This window comes from Triturus cristatus, chromosome 11, assembly GCF_964204655.1.
Source record: "Triturus cristatus chromosome 11, aTriCri1.1, whole genome shotgun sequence".
Lineage (NCBI taxonomy): Eukaryota > Metazoa > Chordata > Amphibia > Caudata > Salamandridae > Triturus > Triturus cristatus.
This window is the reverse complement of record NC_140594.1, coordinates 57,628,207-57,644,813: the sequence shown is the minus strand read 5'-3', so window position 1 is coordinate 57,644,813 and position 16,607 is coordinate 57,628,207. Positions and strand designations below refer to the sequence as shown.

Here is a 16,607-nt window from a genome sequence, read left to right as displayed (position 1 = left end):
TCACCTTTTGTTATTCTTCTCGTTGCTACTATATCTAATAGACAAATGTATATTTTTACTCTCACTTGGTCAGTGAAAATTGTGTATGTACTTGTATAAAGTGCTCTGTTACCATTTTTAGGTCTAATACGCTGTACATAACCACAGAACCCCAAAGCTGTAAACTATAACAATATTTTAACTAGACAGCCCTCTAAAATTTATGTAGCCACACAAGCCCTTATTGTTGTAATAGCACTCTTCAAAATGACTTACAGCTAAATTTAAAGAATACATTTGTCATGTCACGCGGAAGCAACAGGCCCAACAACAGACCGCATCATGTGGATGGGGTTGTTATCAATAGAGTGCCATCGTTTTCGTATTTGGGGATGCTTTTTAATAAGAACTGCACATGGAATGTGCATATAGAATCATGTAACATGAAATTTCTAAGAATTATTGAGGGTATTTTTAGATTATCTGCAAAACTGGGAAACAAACCTATACGAGAATTTTTAACTTTATATCGGAATAAGTGTGTTTCAGGGGTCTGTTACGGGGCCGTGATATGGGGGAGAGCAAATACGGCCATCCTACAAACTAACGAAAATAAGTTTTTAAAACGACTATTGGCAGTTCCAAGAGCAACAGCGAACACCATAGTACGTAAAGAACTGTCTGTACCATACTTAAGCGACACAATAAGTATGGCAGGCCTTACTTTTTGGCAAGGGATATAGGCAAAAGAAGAAACAACATTCACAAAAGATTTAATAATGGATTGCCTAGCTGTAGACCACAGTTCAAAAATACTATGGTTGGAGTACATTTTTAGCCTTTTAACACGATGCAAAGTAAACTTTGATAAAAAGAACCCGTCACTTATTCTGGAATATAGTAAAAACAACTTGAAATTGAGATACACAACCGCCATGGAATATGAAAGAGAAAGGGCTGCCAGACAAAAACAGAGTGGGGTGTCTTATTGTGAAAGCCCGCTCCTGGGGGGTACTCAGCCATATTTGATCCTGTTAAGGCACAGTCAGCACAGAATTTATTTAACCAGGTTAAGGACGGGCCCATTACATTATTTAGTGGCATTCCCGAGAACGGAAAAGTGGTTCTACAACTTACCAGCCTGTCCGTGTGACGGCAAAACCCCACAATCTACCTTGCATTTTATCCTTTTCTGTAGTTTTTATAGGGATATCCGGGAAACCGGTTTTAAAACCCCTCTTTTTAATAAATATGCTTTATAACTATAAATACGTGTTTAATTTTGTGTGTAGCCTGGAAAACGTGAAAATTATAAAAACTGTAACTCGATTTATACAACTATCAATTAAGAAAAGAAAGGACTACGCGCAACTGGATGCATTGTTACATGAAAATTAGGATGATTGTTTTTAGCATATACTTTTTAAAACTTTTATCGTGATAAGATGTGGCATTGTGCACTCTATGCACTGTTATGCACTTATAACGTACCAGCACTTTGTCATATAACTTGTGGCAGCTTGTATTTTATTTATTCTTGGCACCTTAAGGCATTGGCACTTTATAACTGTTTAATATGCTTCGTGAACAGCTCAATGAGTAAAACCTGATCCAACTTAGACTATCGAGGTTCATTTTTAACAGTATTTCGTACAATAGGCATACTTATATTTATTTGTATCGGAAATAGGCCTTAATCTCGCCATCGTTTGGCTTGAAGTTTTATAAATTGTTAACTTTTTAAAACTAATGATGTTGTTATGTAGGAATGTTGTCTATATATGTGCGTATTAGTATGCTTTAATTGTGTTTTCTTTTACATGCACCGAATAAAGCTGATTTTGACTTTGATTTTGTCTGTGCACAGCAAACTGTAGTTTTGTATGTTACATGAAGGATGTCTTAATGAAGCAAAAAATATATATTCTTATTTTGTGTTACACAAAATGCCTTTCTGTTTTCTGTTACTTTTGGCCACTCTACCACTCTAATTGTGTAAAGCCTTCTGACATCTTCCCAGACTATTTTCACGATAAATGAAACTAAATACACGTATGTACACGCACGTTCTGAACATGAAGAAACTTTTTGAATCAGCCCCAGAATGTAGAGGATCTATTGCAACATGATGAATACAAAGGGAAGGAATTGTGAGAAACGTGTCTTAGAAATTTACATGTTTGGAAACCATCCATTCTCAGGGTCTTCTGTCCTTGACTGCACAATGGCCAGATGTTTCTCTTGAATGCGCTGGATTTCTCACAGGTCTTGGAATGGACACCACCGCCATGGTGAGAAGCATACCTCTTCGAGGATTTGATCAGGTACTTATTTACACAAAATATCAATCACTGGGAGCTTTTTGTCTGATTTCATTTTGTAATCGAGTTCTTTCCACAACTACCTGCACTCTAGCAAAGTACTTTCTTGCAAGTGGTTGGAACAGAGGCCTGAAAGTCAAACCCTGATTTATTCTTGAAAATCCTCTCCCAGAACATATGGTTCTTCCCAATCTTTGCTAACCCGCTTTCCTATTCAGAGCAGTAAAGTTTTTAAAGGAATTTGGTTGGGAGGAAACATCTAAAGTCAATTGGATACTTTTTGTTGATATACTGGTCTTACTCACTAAACAGAAAAAATGGAGGAAGCCTGTGTTAAGAAAACTCTCTAAATTGGGTTAATGGAAATTACATTAGGCCCATTGTTCTAGGACTTTCTGTTTCCCTTTTTATTAACCATATTGAGAGTGACTTTTGCGAATCCTTTATCTTTGACTATAACCCCTCCAAAGAGGTGTTTTTGTGGAACTGTTGACCGTAGGGTTTGAACTGGATTGTTTTCCTTTGAAGAAGAAAAAAACTGAAAGCTAGAGTGAAAGCAATACAAGCAGAAACAAGCCTGGTAGAGAGAAGAGTATTGCCAGTGGATGTAGGGCTGATCTCCATGAATAGTCCTTCTCGACTGTTGCCTCATGACCATACAACCATACTCGCCAACATTAAAGTTTCTTCCAGTTTTCGATCTTTTGAAAACCATTCACAAGAAAGGCTTCAGACTTTATAAACTCATTCCATTTGCACTTGCCCCCTCTCCAGATGCCCCACCATGTTCCCTTCTAATTCTTTTGTATGATATAAAGTGTTTCTATGCCGTTCAGGGTATGAGGTTCATGCGATAAACAACAAGAAGATAAGGGTACCATTTTGGCTCTCTTTTCTTTTGATTCTTAATATTTCAACCATTTTTGCTAAATTATATTTAGTTAATCTCTGAACACAAGTAACTTTTTTGACCACATTTACTGCAAACCATTTTTTGCAGTGCACGAAAGATCCCATTGAGATCTAGGGCATAAGTTATGCCTTGATTGTCTGAGTTTTAGATTTACTACAGGGGCTCAAGATTAACATTGTGGATATGGCAGTTGCTTCATTCACAAAGGGGGGCACTACCTTAATATTGAATAACATTGTGGAAATGGCTGCCAAAAGTAACAAATATATGTTGTTTTTACTTTTTTAATTTGTCATTAGTATACGTGTGTGGGTATGCATGAATAGTTTAATTAAAATTTGTAGTCTATAATTCAAATCCACCAGTTAGCGTGCAAACCTTCATGGAAGTAGAGACTACAACATTGCATCTTGATGGCTATGAACAGGCTAGATGAGCCTGGTGGTTCTTTTGTGGTCATTTTCTGGATGTCTGTTTGATAGCATTCTGAAGTCTCCATTGATTTCCATAGCACCACTTCAACACAGTTTATAAATTAGTTTGTAACTTTAAAACTAACTTGTCAGCAGTTCTAACAGAAACCTCTATTCACACCTCACTAAAGTGGAATTTTGGAAAGACTGTGGGAGTTCAAGGAGTCCATCAATCTATGTACCAATTTCAGCCAATTATCTTGTGCAGCTGAGATCAGAATGCTGGAGTTATAATGATAGAGCCAGTCAAAGCTACAGAATGGTTGGTTACAATGGTAGTGGCACACAGACCCAGTGGAGATGGTAGATTATATATCGATCTGAGAGCACAAAATAGGTTCTTAGTGGTGAATACATATCTATTACCTAAATTGCTGAAGTAGTGAGTTTGTTGGGAGGAGCCAGTGTATTTTCCACCTTAGATCACATGTCTGCTTATAATCAAACAAGTCTGAGTACTTGACAGCTTTCATGGCTCCATTTTGCGCTTTTAGGTTTGCCACATGCTTTTTGGTTACTTTTAGTCACATCAGTATTTCAATGAATTATGAATGATCTTTTAGGTGGTATAGAGGTTGCTCACTTTAAGTTGATGATTTGTTTTTTTGACGTATGGTGGGTAAACACTATGAGAGTTAAAAAGGTTCTCATCTTATGGGGAATAGTATTAGTTTTTTAAGAGGACCAAATGTAGGTCAATTGACAGTGAAATTAATTACCTGACACATATGATTATCAAGGAAGGAATTAAGCTAAAAAAGATGTCTGGGAGGATCATCAGAAAGTTGACCAGAAAAGAAAAATGATGGTGGAATATTATAACATGTTTGTACACACTTTCCAAGTAAGACTGCATCTTTGCCCAAGTTACTTTAAAAAGGGAGCAGATGCATGGACGGTGTATAGGGGTCTGTGAGGGTCTCACGGGGTACACTGACTGGGTTTTCTGGGAGGGTTTCGAGACTTACTCCAGTGGGTATTTTGCGGCTCCGTATACTGTGTATTTGTATACTACATGTTATAATGCTGGCAATGTGTCTTATCCTCTACATGCCTTGTGTGTGTGTGTGTGTGTATATATATATATATATATATATATATATATACCGAAAGATGCTTATATCTGAAGCTTGTTTTGATTTGATAAAAAGAATTTTAAAAAAAAGGGAGCAGACTTTATTTGGTCTAGTGAGTGTGAGCAGAAGCTTAACAATCTTAATTATAAATTATTTTATGTGCCTGATTTACATAGTTATATTCCTGCTTTCAAATGCAGTATTGCTACTGAAAAGGGGCTGTGTGTGGCACTTGCTCAGAGAGTTAGAGCAGTTGTGAATACCATTGCTTTTTCCTCACGAGCTCTTAAAGGTGCCAAAATGAACTATTACACTATTGAAAGATAGGCCGTAGTGGTGTTTTGGGAAATGAAAGATTTCAAGAATTGTGTTTGGGGCACATAGTTAGAAGTGGTGTCTAACTGTAAACCATTAATGATGTCTTTATTAGAAAAGGGTCTTGACTTGGTGTCATCAAGGAAATGCAAATGGAGAATAGGGTTACTGGAATTTGATTTGATTTTAAGGCACATTGCCGGAGGTCAAATAAAAAGGCATACTGCGTATCCAGCTTAGTGGTTCATGGTATTGATGGTGAAATAATGCTCATGTTGTTGAAGCAGATGTAAAGGTGTTTCTGGTGACAGATGGAGTAGTCACTCAAGGTGAGCAGGAAAACGTTCTGCAAGTCGATTCAAAGTTGTAAAAGGTGTGTAGATGTATGAGGTAAGATAGGAAGAAAGATAAGGAAAAGCATATATACTGGAGACCTGTTGTAATGTTTAGGAGGAGATGTCTGAGCAAGAAGGGATGCTGTTTACTTCTGTGTAATTTGGGGGAAGAGACTAATTGAATTGGCGCATGCTGGATACTGGAGTGTTAATTAATATGAATTAGAGATGGAGGATGGTTTTGGTTCGCTAGGGATCGATTTGCAGGTGGAAAGGCAGGTCAGAGACTGTGTGACCTGTGCACGGTGACGGGGCTTGCACAATGAGGACACCTCCCGTCTGATGCGGGTCCTTACCATTTGAACCCTGTTTTGATATTATATTGCACATTGTGGGTCCTACTCAATATGTAAAGATGCACAGTACTTGTAGTTGGGAGTAGATGTTTTCTGTTTTTGACTCCAGGTGTATGTATTTAGTCTATTAATACTAATGCTGTTATCCGTTTTTGAAATACATTTTTGAGAGAGAATGGAGTTCTGATTAACTGAGAGTGGAGTTCAGCTCCTTTGAAGATCAACGGGGATTGCACACATAAAGTGTGTTGAGGCATGCTCAGAAAATCGTAATTGTTGAAAGATTTATCAGAACATTCAAAGAGGGTATCCAAATGGCAAAAAGTATGGGAAGAAGTTGGAAAGAGAAAGTGCATCAGAAAATTGAATTATGAATGAGGAGAGAGTTAGCGGAGCATTGTAAGAAGGAATTTGGATACGATGTGCATAAAGGTATTTGCTTATTTAGGATGAACATAGAAGCTGTTGTGAGGAAGGTACTTGTAAGGCACGCGAGTCCCTTAAGAGCGATTAAACTGCTCAAGTATGCAGTAAAAACAGACACAGTCACAAATGCAAAATGAGCAGGGTTTCTCCATGCCCCAAAGGGTTATAGTTTTTGTAACAATGAGCAGATACCTAAAACATGGGATAAGAGGAGCATCTTGTCGCACAAGGACATACCAGCGTTTTTCAAGGAAGAGAGTTCCAAACTTCTCCAATACTATGTTTTTGATTAACTCTCTTTTTCTACTCTCTGTGGTCGTTTTTTCATAAGGAGGAAGATGTGTGGGATTAAGTGTTTGTGGTGCTTAGAGCAGGGAATGTGGAGTTTGACATGGTATTTATTTATTTTATTTATTTGTGGGTTTATATAGCGCTAGAATCGACTCCAGCTGGAGTATCTCTGCGCTTTCTGGAGCCGGTAGAAACAGAGGAATAATAGGAGCTAGATCTCGTTTCTGAACAACACAGTCTTCAGGAGTTTCCTGAAAGTGAGATGTTCTTTGCACTGTCTCAGATGAAGAGGAAGTCTGTTCCATAGGGTAGGGCCTACGATAGATAGCGCTTTACCACCGTGTCTAGATTTCTTTGCACGGGGAGTCATCAGAAGAAGACAGTTACTGGACCTAAGTGAACGACTTGGAACATAAGGAACAAATTTGTTCTGAAGATAAATAGGCCCTTGTCCATTTAAACATTTATGGATCAAGCAGCATAACTTGAACTTAGATCTCTGGCGAATGGAAAGCCAGTGCAGTTTCTCCAGAAGAGGTTTGGACGCAGTTCTTGGAGGAACATTAAGGACAAGACGAGCCGCGGTGTTTTGAATGACCTGAAGCTTGGCCAGCACATTTTCGTTGGCAGAAAGCAACAGGCCATTGCAGTAGTCAATTCGACTCAGAACCAATGTCTGGACCAGAGTTCTTCTGAAAGAGTCCGGTAGTAAGGGAAAGACTCTGCGTAGCAGGCCAATCGTATGGAAACAAATTCCAGCAGTATGGTTAGCATGCTGTCCAAATGACAGGTCTTGATCCATCCGAATCCCTAAACTCTTCACAACCTGTTTGGATTCTGGAGCTACTCCCAAATCGGGGGGCCACCAATCAGGGGTCCACAATAGTTTGGCTTCTCCAAACAGCATTAGTTCCGTCATGAGTGTTGTCAGAACATGCATGTGATGTCATGAGTGTTGTCAGAACATGCATGTGGTTAAGTCATGATGAGGGTTCCTTGGAAGACAGTTATGCTGGAGATGTTGTTGAATGAGGCTCTCTGAAGGAATAAACCCATCTTTGTTATATGCCGTGTTTCCCAGTCTCTGCGCTTTAAAACCTGTGATATCTCTACATTTCACAATGCCCTGAGCTCCGCCCCATCCTTGTAGAATGTGGAGCGTGTAGTTGAGACCTTTATTCTGAGTCCTTCGCCTAGTATACAATTGAAAGCACAAGAGTCTAACCTTGAGGGTGAAGAAGATGCTTTATTAGGTGTTGAATGCTGTAAAACTGTGGTATTTGTTTTAGGTAAAGGCGCCACAGAGAAAGTTCACATGTATAGTTGTCCAGAACTAAGTAATCTACGGTGCTAAAAGGTGAGAAGAACCACCCTACTTCCCAGAATCATGAGCCTTGACCCTGTACAATAGAAAACAGTCCCTAGCACACGTATTAATTATAGATGCTTATAGATGTAGTCCCACGACTTTTTCAAGGCTATTTCCTGCTTGATTGTAGCATTTAATAAGTAGAATAAGTACTGAAAGGGAAACTGAATACACAAAGAAAGGATTGCAGATTCTTATTGCTACGTGTGACGCCGCCACACCAGAAACCATTGGCGGTTTGGAACTATCACCACTTATTAAATGCTACAATCAAGCAGGAAATAGCCGTGAAAAAGTCGTGGGACTACATTCCCTTATAGCGACGAAACACGTGTTGGCATGTGGCTGTTATGAATAACTGAGAAGACTGGCAACTAATAAAAGAACAACCAAGAAGAAAAAAGACTAATTCATTCTTATGTACATTTGATTGAAGCTTTTGTGAAAACACGCTATACGTTTAAGCATCTATAATTAATACGTGTGCTAGGGACTGTTTTCAGCTTTCTTAGGTGACCTGTTCTTGTGATCATGTTTTTCGCCACCAGAAATCAAGCCTTGCGTTTGGGAGGGGCTCACAAGCTGCCTAGGAGTTCCTTACAAGGTTGATCCTTTCGGATACAGGTTCTGTTCTCACTTTGGGAAATCCACATCTCTTTGGGAGGTTTTTCAGTGATTGTAGGAAAAGAATATTGAGGTTACGTGTGTAAAGGCGGGCCTTCTCATTGTATCAAAGCGGTTCACATTGTGCTGTTTAGCACGCACTGATGCATGGGTGTGAAACATAGTATGAAATTTAGAAAACTGTATATTTCGGATTGATTTTTGTGCTATTGTATGAGTCATGGGAGGTCTAGACACACAATACCAATTGGTAAGCCCAGCATGGAGGACTGGATTCTTCTTCCTTGTACTGTGGGAAGAAAGTGGAAAAACGAAATTGTTGAATCACAACGCAAATTGTTGAATCAGAACCACAAACAAGTTGTCAAATATCCAAATTGGCCCAAAAATGAAAATAATAAAAACATCACGTATTTAGTGTCACATTGTGAGTACATCTGTTAAAAGAAAACGTATTTATCATAAGACAAATTCCCCCTACATTTGCCAAGAAAAGAAGAAATTGGAAAATTGTGCAAAACAAAAATGGAAAAAAGAAAAAACAACATTAGCCTGTTCTAATTTTTGATCAGTAATCTAAAATAAAGAAATAAGAGGAGTTTTTCAGATAGAGAATGGACACTTAAGAGAAAAGAAAATAAGCATTGGCAAAGCCAGTAGGAGTAGGTTCAGTGCTACAACGCATGCAAACACAGGTATACGGAAATGAAGTTTCCATTGAGGAATCTGTTGGCTTTCCAATGCCTGGTAGTGACCAGGGCCGGACTGGGAACCAAAACTGGAACTGGCAAACTGCTCGTCCTCCACCCTCCACGGGGGTAGAGGGGGGGGCAGAGGGGTTGGGGGTGCTGCCGTGCTCTGTGCCAGGGCCGGTTTTCGAACGATTTTGTTACAGGGCCGATTTTGCAGCTATGCTGCAAAAACAGCCCTGTAACAAAAACAGCCCCCAAGGGCCCAAAACCGGCCCCCACCCGTGCGGCACACCGGGGGATTGCCCGATGCCCGCTACGGCCAGTCCGGCCCTGGTAGTGACCCTAGTGTTCATGGTATGGTATCGGTAGAACTGTTGTATTTTTGATTGTGGTATTAGTGGTAATTTGGTTTTGGTATTGCAGTGGCGCTATTGTTGGCAGTGGTGGTGTTGTGGGGTAAAGGCGAAGTTTGGTATTGGTGGTAGTGTGGTATTGGTGGTATGGGGGTGGTGGAATGTGAAGGGGACGAGAAAGGAAGGGACAAAAGTACAAAAAATGTAGTACGGCATGGGGCAAGAGCAAGTTTGAAGTGTAAATGCAGGAGGCAGGGACATGAACGAGCAAAACGAGCAGAGGAAAAGGGCAGGGTTGACAGGAGTATTGCTGAAAGAAGCGAGATTCGGGGGGGGGGCTCTAAAAAGAAATCATAAAAAGAAACAAATTAAGTTTTTTTCTAGTTATGCAAATTGCTTTTGTCAGGTTGGAATGATCAGAGAGGTGAAAGCCATTCCTTTTAAAGATTTTGAGAAAGCCTGTTTCTTCTGATGGATACTTGTAACCGCAGATTGCTCACTTTTTTTATTCCACCTGGGGCCAGAGTGGATCTGAAACATAACAGCCATTTTCTTCCTCTTTGTCGCCTGTGGTGACTGCAGTTCAGTGGCTTTGATTCTCCTTCCCAAAGTCCTAGACAGCAGGTAGGGAGCAGCATTCATTTTTACCTACCTGGCAGGTGTGCATTTTGCTCAGATGAGTAGCAGCTAGCTGCAGGTCATTCAGTATAGATAATCACTCCCCTTTTTATCTGCCTTCCTCCTGTCTCATCAGTGTTTTCAGACTTTGACAGATCATTCTTCAATCCTTGCCCAGGAAGTTCAACCACTGCCGGCCAAAGAGGCACTATTGAGAGTATCGGAGTGGGGCAGGGGATTTTACTCAGTACTTTCTGTTGCCCAAAAAAGACAGAGAGCTCAGGCCAATATTAGACTGGTTTCTGAACTCCTTCCTTCGGAAGGACAAACTCGAGATATTGACCATGTCCCAGGTTCACTCTGCCCTGGATCCGGGGGACTGGATGGTGCCCTTGGACTTCTAGGCCGTGTACTACCATCTGCCCGTCCTGCAATTTCACAGAGGCTTTCTTCTGTTCATGGTGGGATTGGAACACTTTCAATTACCGTCCTACCCTTTAGCATCACTTATGTCCTCTGGTTGTTGACAAAGGTGTTGGTGGGTGTTGCTGCCAGTCTTCCAACTTGGGGATACACACATTCTTGTATCTCAATAACTTCCTTTTGAAAGGGAGCTCACTGCACTCAGTTGTGGACCACTTAAAGACAGAGGCCATCCTGTTGTCATCTATTAATAACCCTACATGTCTTCTGCAGCACAGGGTTTCCTTTCTAGTAGCCTTTCTGGTCCAGGCGACTTTCAGGGTCTTTACCCTCCACAGAGAGTTTGGGAAAATCCGGTTATGATGATGCAGAAACTTTGGGCTCCTTCTCAGATCCAGCATGGATAATGGAGGTTTCTTGGCCTCATGTACCCTGCTAGTCCATCATGCCCATTGGCACATGCAGGCTCTGCAGTGGTATCTTCACTTGCTCCTTCACCACAACCATGTTATGTTGCAACTGGCATTGTCACCGAACTATAACGTCACATAAACCTTCCTTTTTTTCAGTGAATAAAAGGCAGGTTCGGGGTCATTGCAATGTTTGTCAAACACTGAAATAAAGCATTTAAATTAAAAACGAAATTAAACAAGTGCCAGGCTCTTTTTTAGACTCCTCAAGTCACATGTGACAGACATAAGATCAACCCCTAGGGGTCCCTGCATTCCCAGGCTGAAGAGCAAAAGCTACAGCGCTCTGGATTTTTAAGACACATAGGGTTATTATTTTAGGTATCTCTGTGGGGCGGTTATACTCCCTGTAGTCACCCACAGCTTAAGTGTGCTGGTGGTGCCCCTGCCTAGATTGAGGCACCATCATGCACCAAAATATATTCAAACTATCCCACGAAGACATTATGTGGCGCTCCTTCCCGAGTTGTAAATAATGAAAGAGCAGCTCCAGACGCTCATTTATTATTCTTTTCTATTTTCTTTTTCTTTTTTTAACTTATTTTGTTTGTGGGTGTCCTGGACCCACCTGGGACACCTACAGATCTTTGGAGGCTGTGGTGGGAGTCTCAGGGCACCCGCGACCTCTGTCGGCTCCCTGGCTACTATCCATTATGAGTGCGGCAGGAGGCAGCCACTTTGTTTTTTGGACGGTGCCCACCCAGGGCACCCACAGTTCTTACATCAGTTGAAGGCCACATGTGGAGCCCCTGCGGCCCCTGCTGGGTCACCTGGTGGGAGCCGTCCAGCTATTATTTTTGTGCATGCCCCGGTGCCCTCCTGAGACACCTCATCCCTTAAATCCATTAGGGGCGGTGGTGGGAGCCCCGGGGCCCCTGCTGCCTTCCCGGCAGGCACCCATGCTGGGTGCTTGCAACAACTATGCTCCCGCCCTGTGAGAGTAAACATTTTTTTCTGCAAGCAGGGAACCAAAAAGAAATGTTTGCTCCCGCCTGGTGGTGCATTACTGCTCCCACCAAAGGTGGGAGGCATAGCTCAAGTCCCAGGGTATGGGGGCCCTGGGGCCGAACTTCGGCTCAAATGGGGGGGGGGATGCACGACCTTTAAAACAATTATTTGGCCACTAGGGACGGAGGCCCACGGTCGTACTTCAGCATGGACGCTGCACGCCCCCACTCGCCTAGAGAAAGGATTTGGCCCCAAGGGACTGGGGTCTCCAGGGCTGTACTTTGGCTTGTGGGGGGTGGTCACAAACCTCCCTCCCCCTAAAAAATCAGCAACGGAGATGGGGTCATCGGAACTAAAGTGGCTTGTAGAGGGCCACTGCATGCCCCATCCCCAAAACAATATATTGCACCAAACCCCAGAGTGGGAGCCCGTTTTTTTGTGTGCAAATTAGCTGTAACGTTTAAAAAACAAAAAAGACTTTTTTGGGACCACCCCACCTGGCATAGGGGGATAGTGTATACCTAACCCTGCCCCCTACATGTTTTTATTAAAAAAAAATCTTTGCAAGACGGGGGACTGAGTCCTAGAATCCTAAGATGGCTGCTTCCACATCTTTGTTGTGGGGCAGCCAATCAGATCTTATCTTGAGATCTGTCAGCTGAGTGGATCCTCTGCGGAGGTACATATGTGTACATTTTGAACCTTAATTTCTCAAAACTACTAAACTGATATACACCAAATCACAAAAAGCACACTTTCTGGACCAAGATCAAGTTTTCTGCCAAATTTGGTGTAATTCAGTTCAGCCGTTTTTGTGGCATCGCTGTTAATTTTTTCCATGGAAATTTGCATGGGGAAAACATGTTTTGAGATCCCCTTTTTCTTGGGCCTCAATTGACGGACCACCCTGAAACTTTCCAGGAAGAAGCTGAGGTGGATCAGACTTAGGGCTTGATTTAAATTTTGGCGGATGGGTTACTCAGTCACAACAGAGACGGATATCCAGTCTGTAGGATTATAAATTCCATTATATCCTACGAAATTTATATTTCAACAGACGAGATATCCGTTACCATTGTGACGGAGTAACCTGCCGCCAAAATATAAATCAGGCCCTTCGTTTTGGAATGTTTTGTGAAGATTTGTCAAACGACACTAAAGTTATAAGCAAACCAAAAAAATCGATTTCTTTGGAAAGGTGAACCTAACAATAACTGCCAGTAGTTATAGTTAGGAACACATTTCCTAAGGTAATGGTTTGTATATTTTACACGGCAGAGCTGACAGAATTTGAGATAAGATCTGATTGGCTTACACAACATCAACAAAGATGTGGCGGCTGCCATTTTAGGACTTAGAGACTCCGCCCCCTCTCCTGAGTAAAACTACAAAAAAAAAACCATATAGGGGCAGGGTAAATCCCCACCCCCTTTGAAAAAAATTAAACAGTGACCTCTGGTGCTTAAAGACTAAGCATTCTAGGATGGGCAAGGACCTGTAAGTTGGTGCAATTTATTTTTAGAGTGTGCTGACCCTCTCCCCGAGCCTTATAGAGGCCCCCGGACCCCCTTCCCCAGGGACCGAATGCATATTTAGGGAAGGGAGCATGCAGATCCCCTTCTAGATCTTTGAGAAGGCCCCAGGGGCTGCTTTTAATTCTATGGTGGGGTGCTTGTGGCCCACCCTTCCTGAGCCTCACAGGGACTCCATCCCCATTGGCCGAGTTTTACATTTTGGGGAGGGGGACTTGCGACCCCACTCCCGAGCCATTTACTGCCCCGGAGGTCCCATTGCCACTCCGGAGTTGCATTACAGATAGCAGTTTAATTTTCAGACAGATGACAACAGATAACGTGTTTCGATTCTCTTGAGTCTTGGTCACATTATATACACACATACATATGTCACTTACAACTGTTTCAATTGATGTTTCAATTGTTTTCAGTATCGAATCAATGCACAATTGAACAATATAGATTCTCTTTGGTCCAGGCACTTTCCTGTTTTACCTCATGGGTACCTTGCCACCTAGTGGTCGGATTGGAAACTGTGCTCACAGTTGTTAATTTCGCTGCTTTGAATGCAGGTACCGAGTGTGCATGCTGGGTAGCTGGGCCCCATCCCTTCCTCTTTAAATTCCTAATGTAGGGCCCTCCCTTGACACCACATTGCTCTCTCAAACTTACTGAATCGTTTCTGGACGGCTGTTTTTCCTTCTAATGTTTTCTTCATCTCGGTTGTTTTATGTCATAGTGCGGCTTTAAACCGTGCATGTTGTTTCACAGACCTTTTGAGCATCTGAACTGCTTAACCTCTCTGCCTTTTATTTGGCATACAGAAATCTTGTGCAGGCCTGTGCTTTTTGTGCTGCCATCTGTATAAAAGCGCCTCTGAAGTGTCCTGGCTTGCAAGCAGACCACTGGTGCTGAAGTCCTGCAAAAAACACTGGAGTTCATTATTTGGAAAATTAATTTGGAGACTTTTACAGGGTTTTGGGCAGTCTTTAAGCAGGTGAGGTAGTGAGGCATCCCTCTTGGACCTTCCAGGGGCCCTTTTATTATTTGTACGTTGCAGTCGGGCCAGCCCTACAAACAGTAAGAATAATCCAAGGAAATATGATAAAAAATGCATTTCCCTCTTTACTGGGCAACTTGTTTCAGCCTGACCAATTTGTCACTGTGCAGGGAAACTAATCAGAGCTGCCAGTCTAGGTACCAACTGCTCCCGCTGATCCTCTTTGATGAACAGTACCAGGCCTCCTGCTCAGAAAAAAAGCTCAGTTGAGGAAGTTGGACACTGGCTCAACATGGGTATGTATGTATATATGTATGTAGGGAATTTATAGAGCGCTGGAATCACCCCCGTAGGGGTATCACCGCGCTAACATAGAAGCAGGTCAGTCAGGCACAGATTCCCATAGCTCAAGCCTTGAATAATTCCGTCTTCAAGAGTTTTCTGAAGCAGGGCAGACTAGGCCATTTATGTAAATCCTCTGGCAGAGAATTCCAGTATATTAGCGCCAGATATGCAACAGTTTTGCCTCCAGATCTTTTTTTCTTAAAACGAGGGACCACCAACAACTTTTTGCGGTCCGATCTGAGACACCGGTTCGGGCAGTACCCTTTGAACTTGTCCGCCATATAACTCGGGCTAGTGCCATAAAGTGCTCTGTGAGCAAAGCAACAGAGCTTAAACTTTATTCTCTGGCGGATTGGAAGCCAATGGAGAGATTTCAGTAATGGCCCGGGGGAGGTGCGGGGTGGTTTGTTAAGAGCTAGGCGTGCAGCCACATTCTGGACGATCTGCAGTCTGCTAAGAGAAGACTCGTTTGCAGATGCCAATAAAGCATTACAATAGTCCAGGCGACCTATAATTAAAGCCTGAATTAAGGTTCTGCATACAGTTAGGGGTAGCCACATGAACACACTGCTCAGCAGGCTCAAAGTATGATAACAGGTGCCGGCAGTGGTCATAACTTGATCCTTCATCGATAACTGTACATCCAACTTGACCCCTAGATTTTTTGCCACCAAAGTTGGTAGAGGATGAGGGGCCTAGCACTGTCGGCCACCACTCAGGGGACCAGGAAGTTAGTGCAGCACCAAACAGCAGGATTTCAGTTTTGGCCGCATTTAACTGCAGAAAGTGTTCAGTCATCCATTCTGCTATGGCAGACATGCCATTAGCAAAGCGCTGATCGACAAACTCCATGTCCTTGTCGAAGGACAGGAGTAATTGTGTGTCGTCAGCGTAAGAGAACGGTGTTAAGCCGTACTGTCGGATCACTTTACCCAGGGGGGCCGAATAGATGTTAAACAGAGTAGGGCTCAGACACGAGCCGTGGGGCACCCCCTTACTAAGCTTCACAGTTTGGAATCGAAAAGGGCCTAAGTTGATGGTTTGCGTGTGATGATCGAGAAAGCTGACCAACCAATCGAGAGCTATCCCCTGCAAACTGGCCTCTCTGTCGAAATATCAGTTTCTGATGAGAGACCGTGTTGAAGGCTGCTGTAAAATACAACAAAACCAACATCACTCCTTTGTTATCATCCACGGGCATTTTTATATAATCCGTGACCCCGATGAGAGTTGTTTCGGTGGAGTAGTTGGATCTAAACCCCGAGTGAAGGATCAAGGATGCCGTCTCCTCAAAGATAGTCCATTAATTGAGCATTAACATAGCTCTCTGCCAATTTGCCCATAAGCGGAAGGAGCGAAATGGGACGGTAATTGGAGAGCACTTCGGCCGGTACCTGATCTTTCTTCTTGCTAGGAAGTACTTGAGCAACTTTCTAATCTAAAGTCACACTGCCTTCACTCAACGATGAAATCAAGATCTCAGCAATTGGGGCGGCCTGAAGAGGGGCGAGGAGAGCAAATTTGTGGGCGGGCATTATGTCCAAAGTAGATCCGGATTTTGCCTTGTTTACCATAGCTTCCACTTTAGTGACCTCAATATCCTTAAAGTGTGTCAAACCTTCACCTGAGCCTACTAGCGGCGCTGAATCGGATTTAGTTAGTGGCACCTGGCAGACGTTTGGAGGGACTTGTTCATAAATCCGGTTGATTTTATCGTCGAAGTATACTGCAATATTGTCACACAGTCCCTGAGAGGGGGCGACCAG

The 16,607-nt window shown here is 42.4% G+C and overlaps 1 protein-coding gene across 1 annotated transcript in view; it reads left to right on the top strand.

Annotated features, from left to right (window-relative positions):
- Positions 1-16,607, top strand: part of TXNRD2 (thioredoxin reductase 2) — a 683,633-nt gene that overhangs the window by 337,493 nt on the left and 329,533 nt on the right. Inside the window, exon 10 of the mRNA XM_085634274.1 lies at positions 2,212-2,303. Coding sequence (XP_085490400.1) covers positions 2,212-2,303 — 92 coding nt within the window. The remainder of the gene's footprint in view (positions 1-2,211; positions 2,304-16,607) is intronic.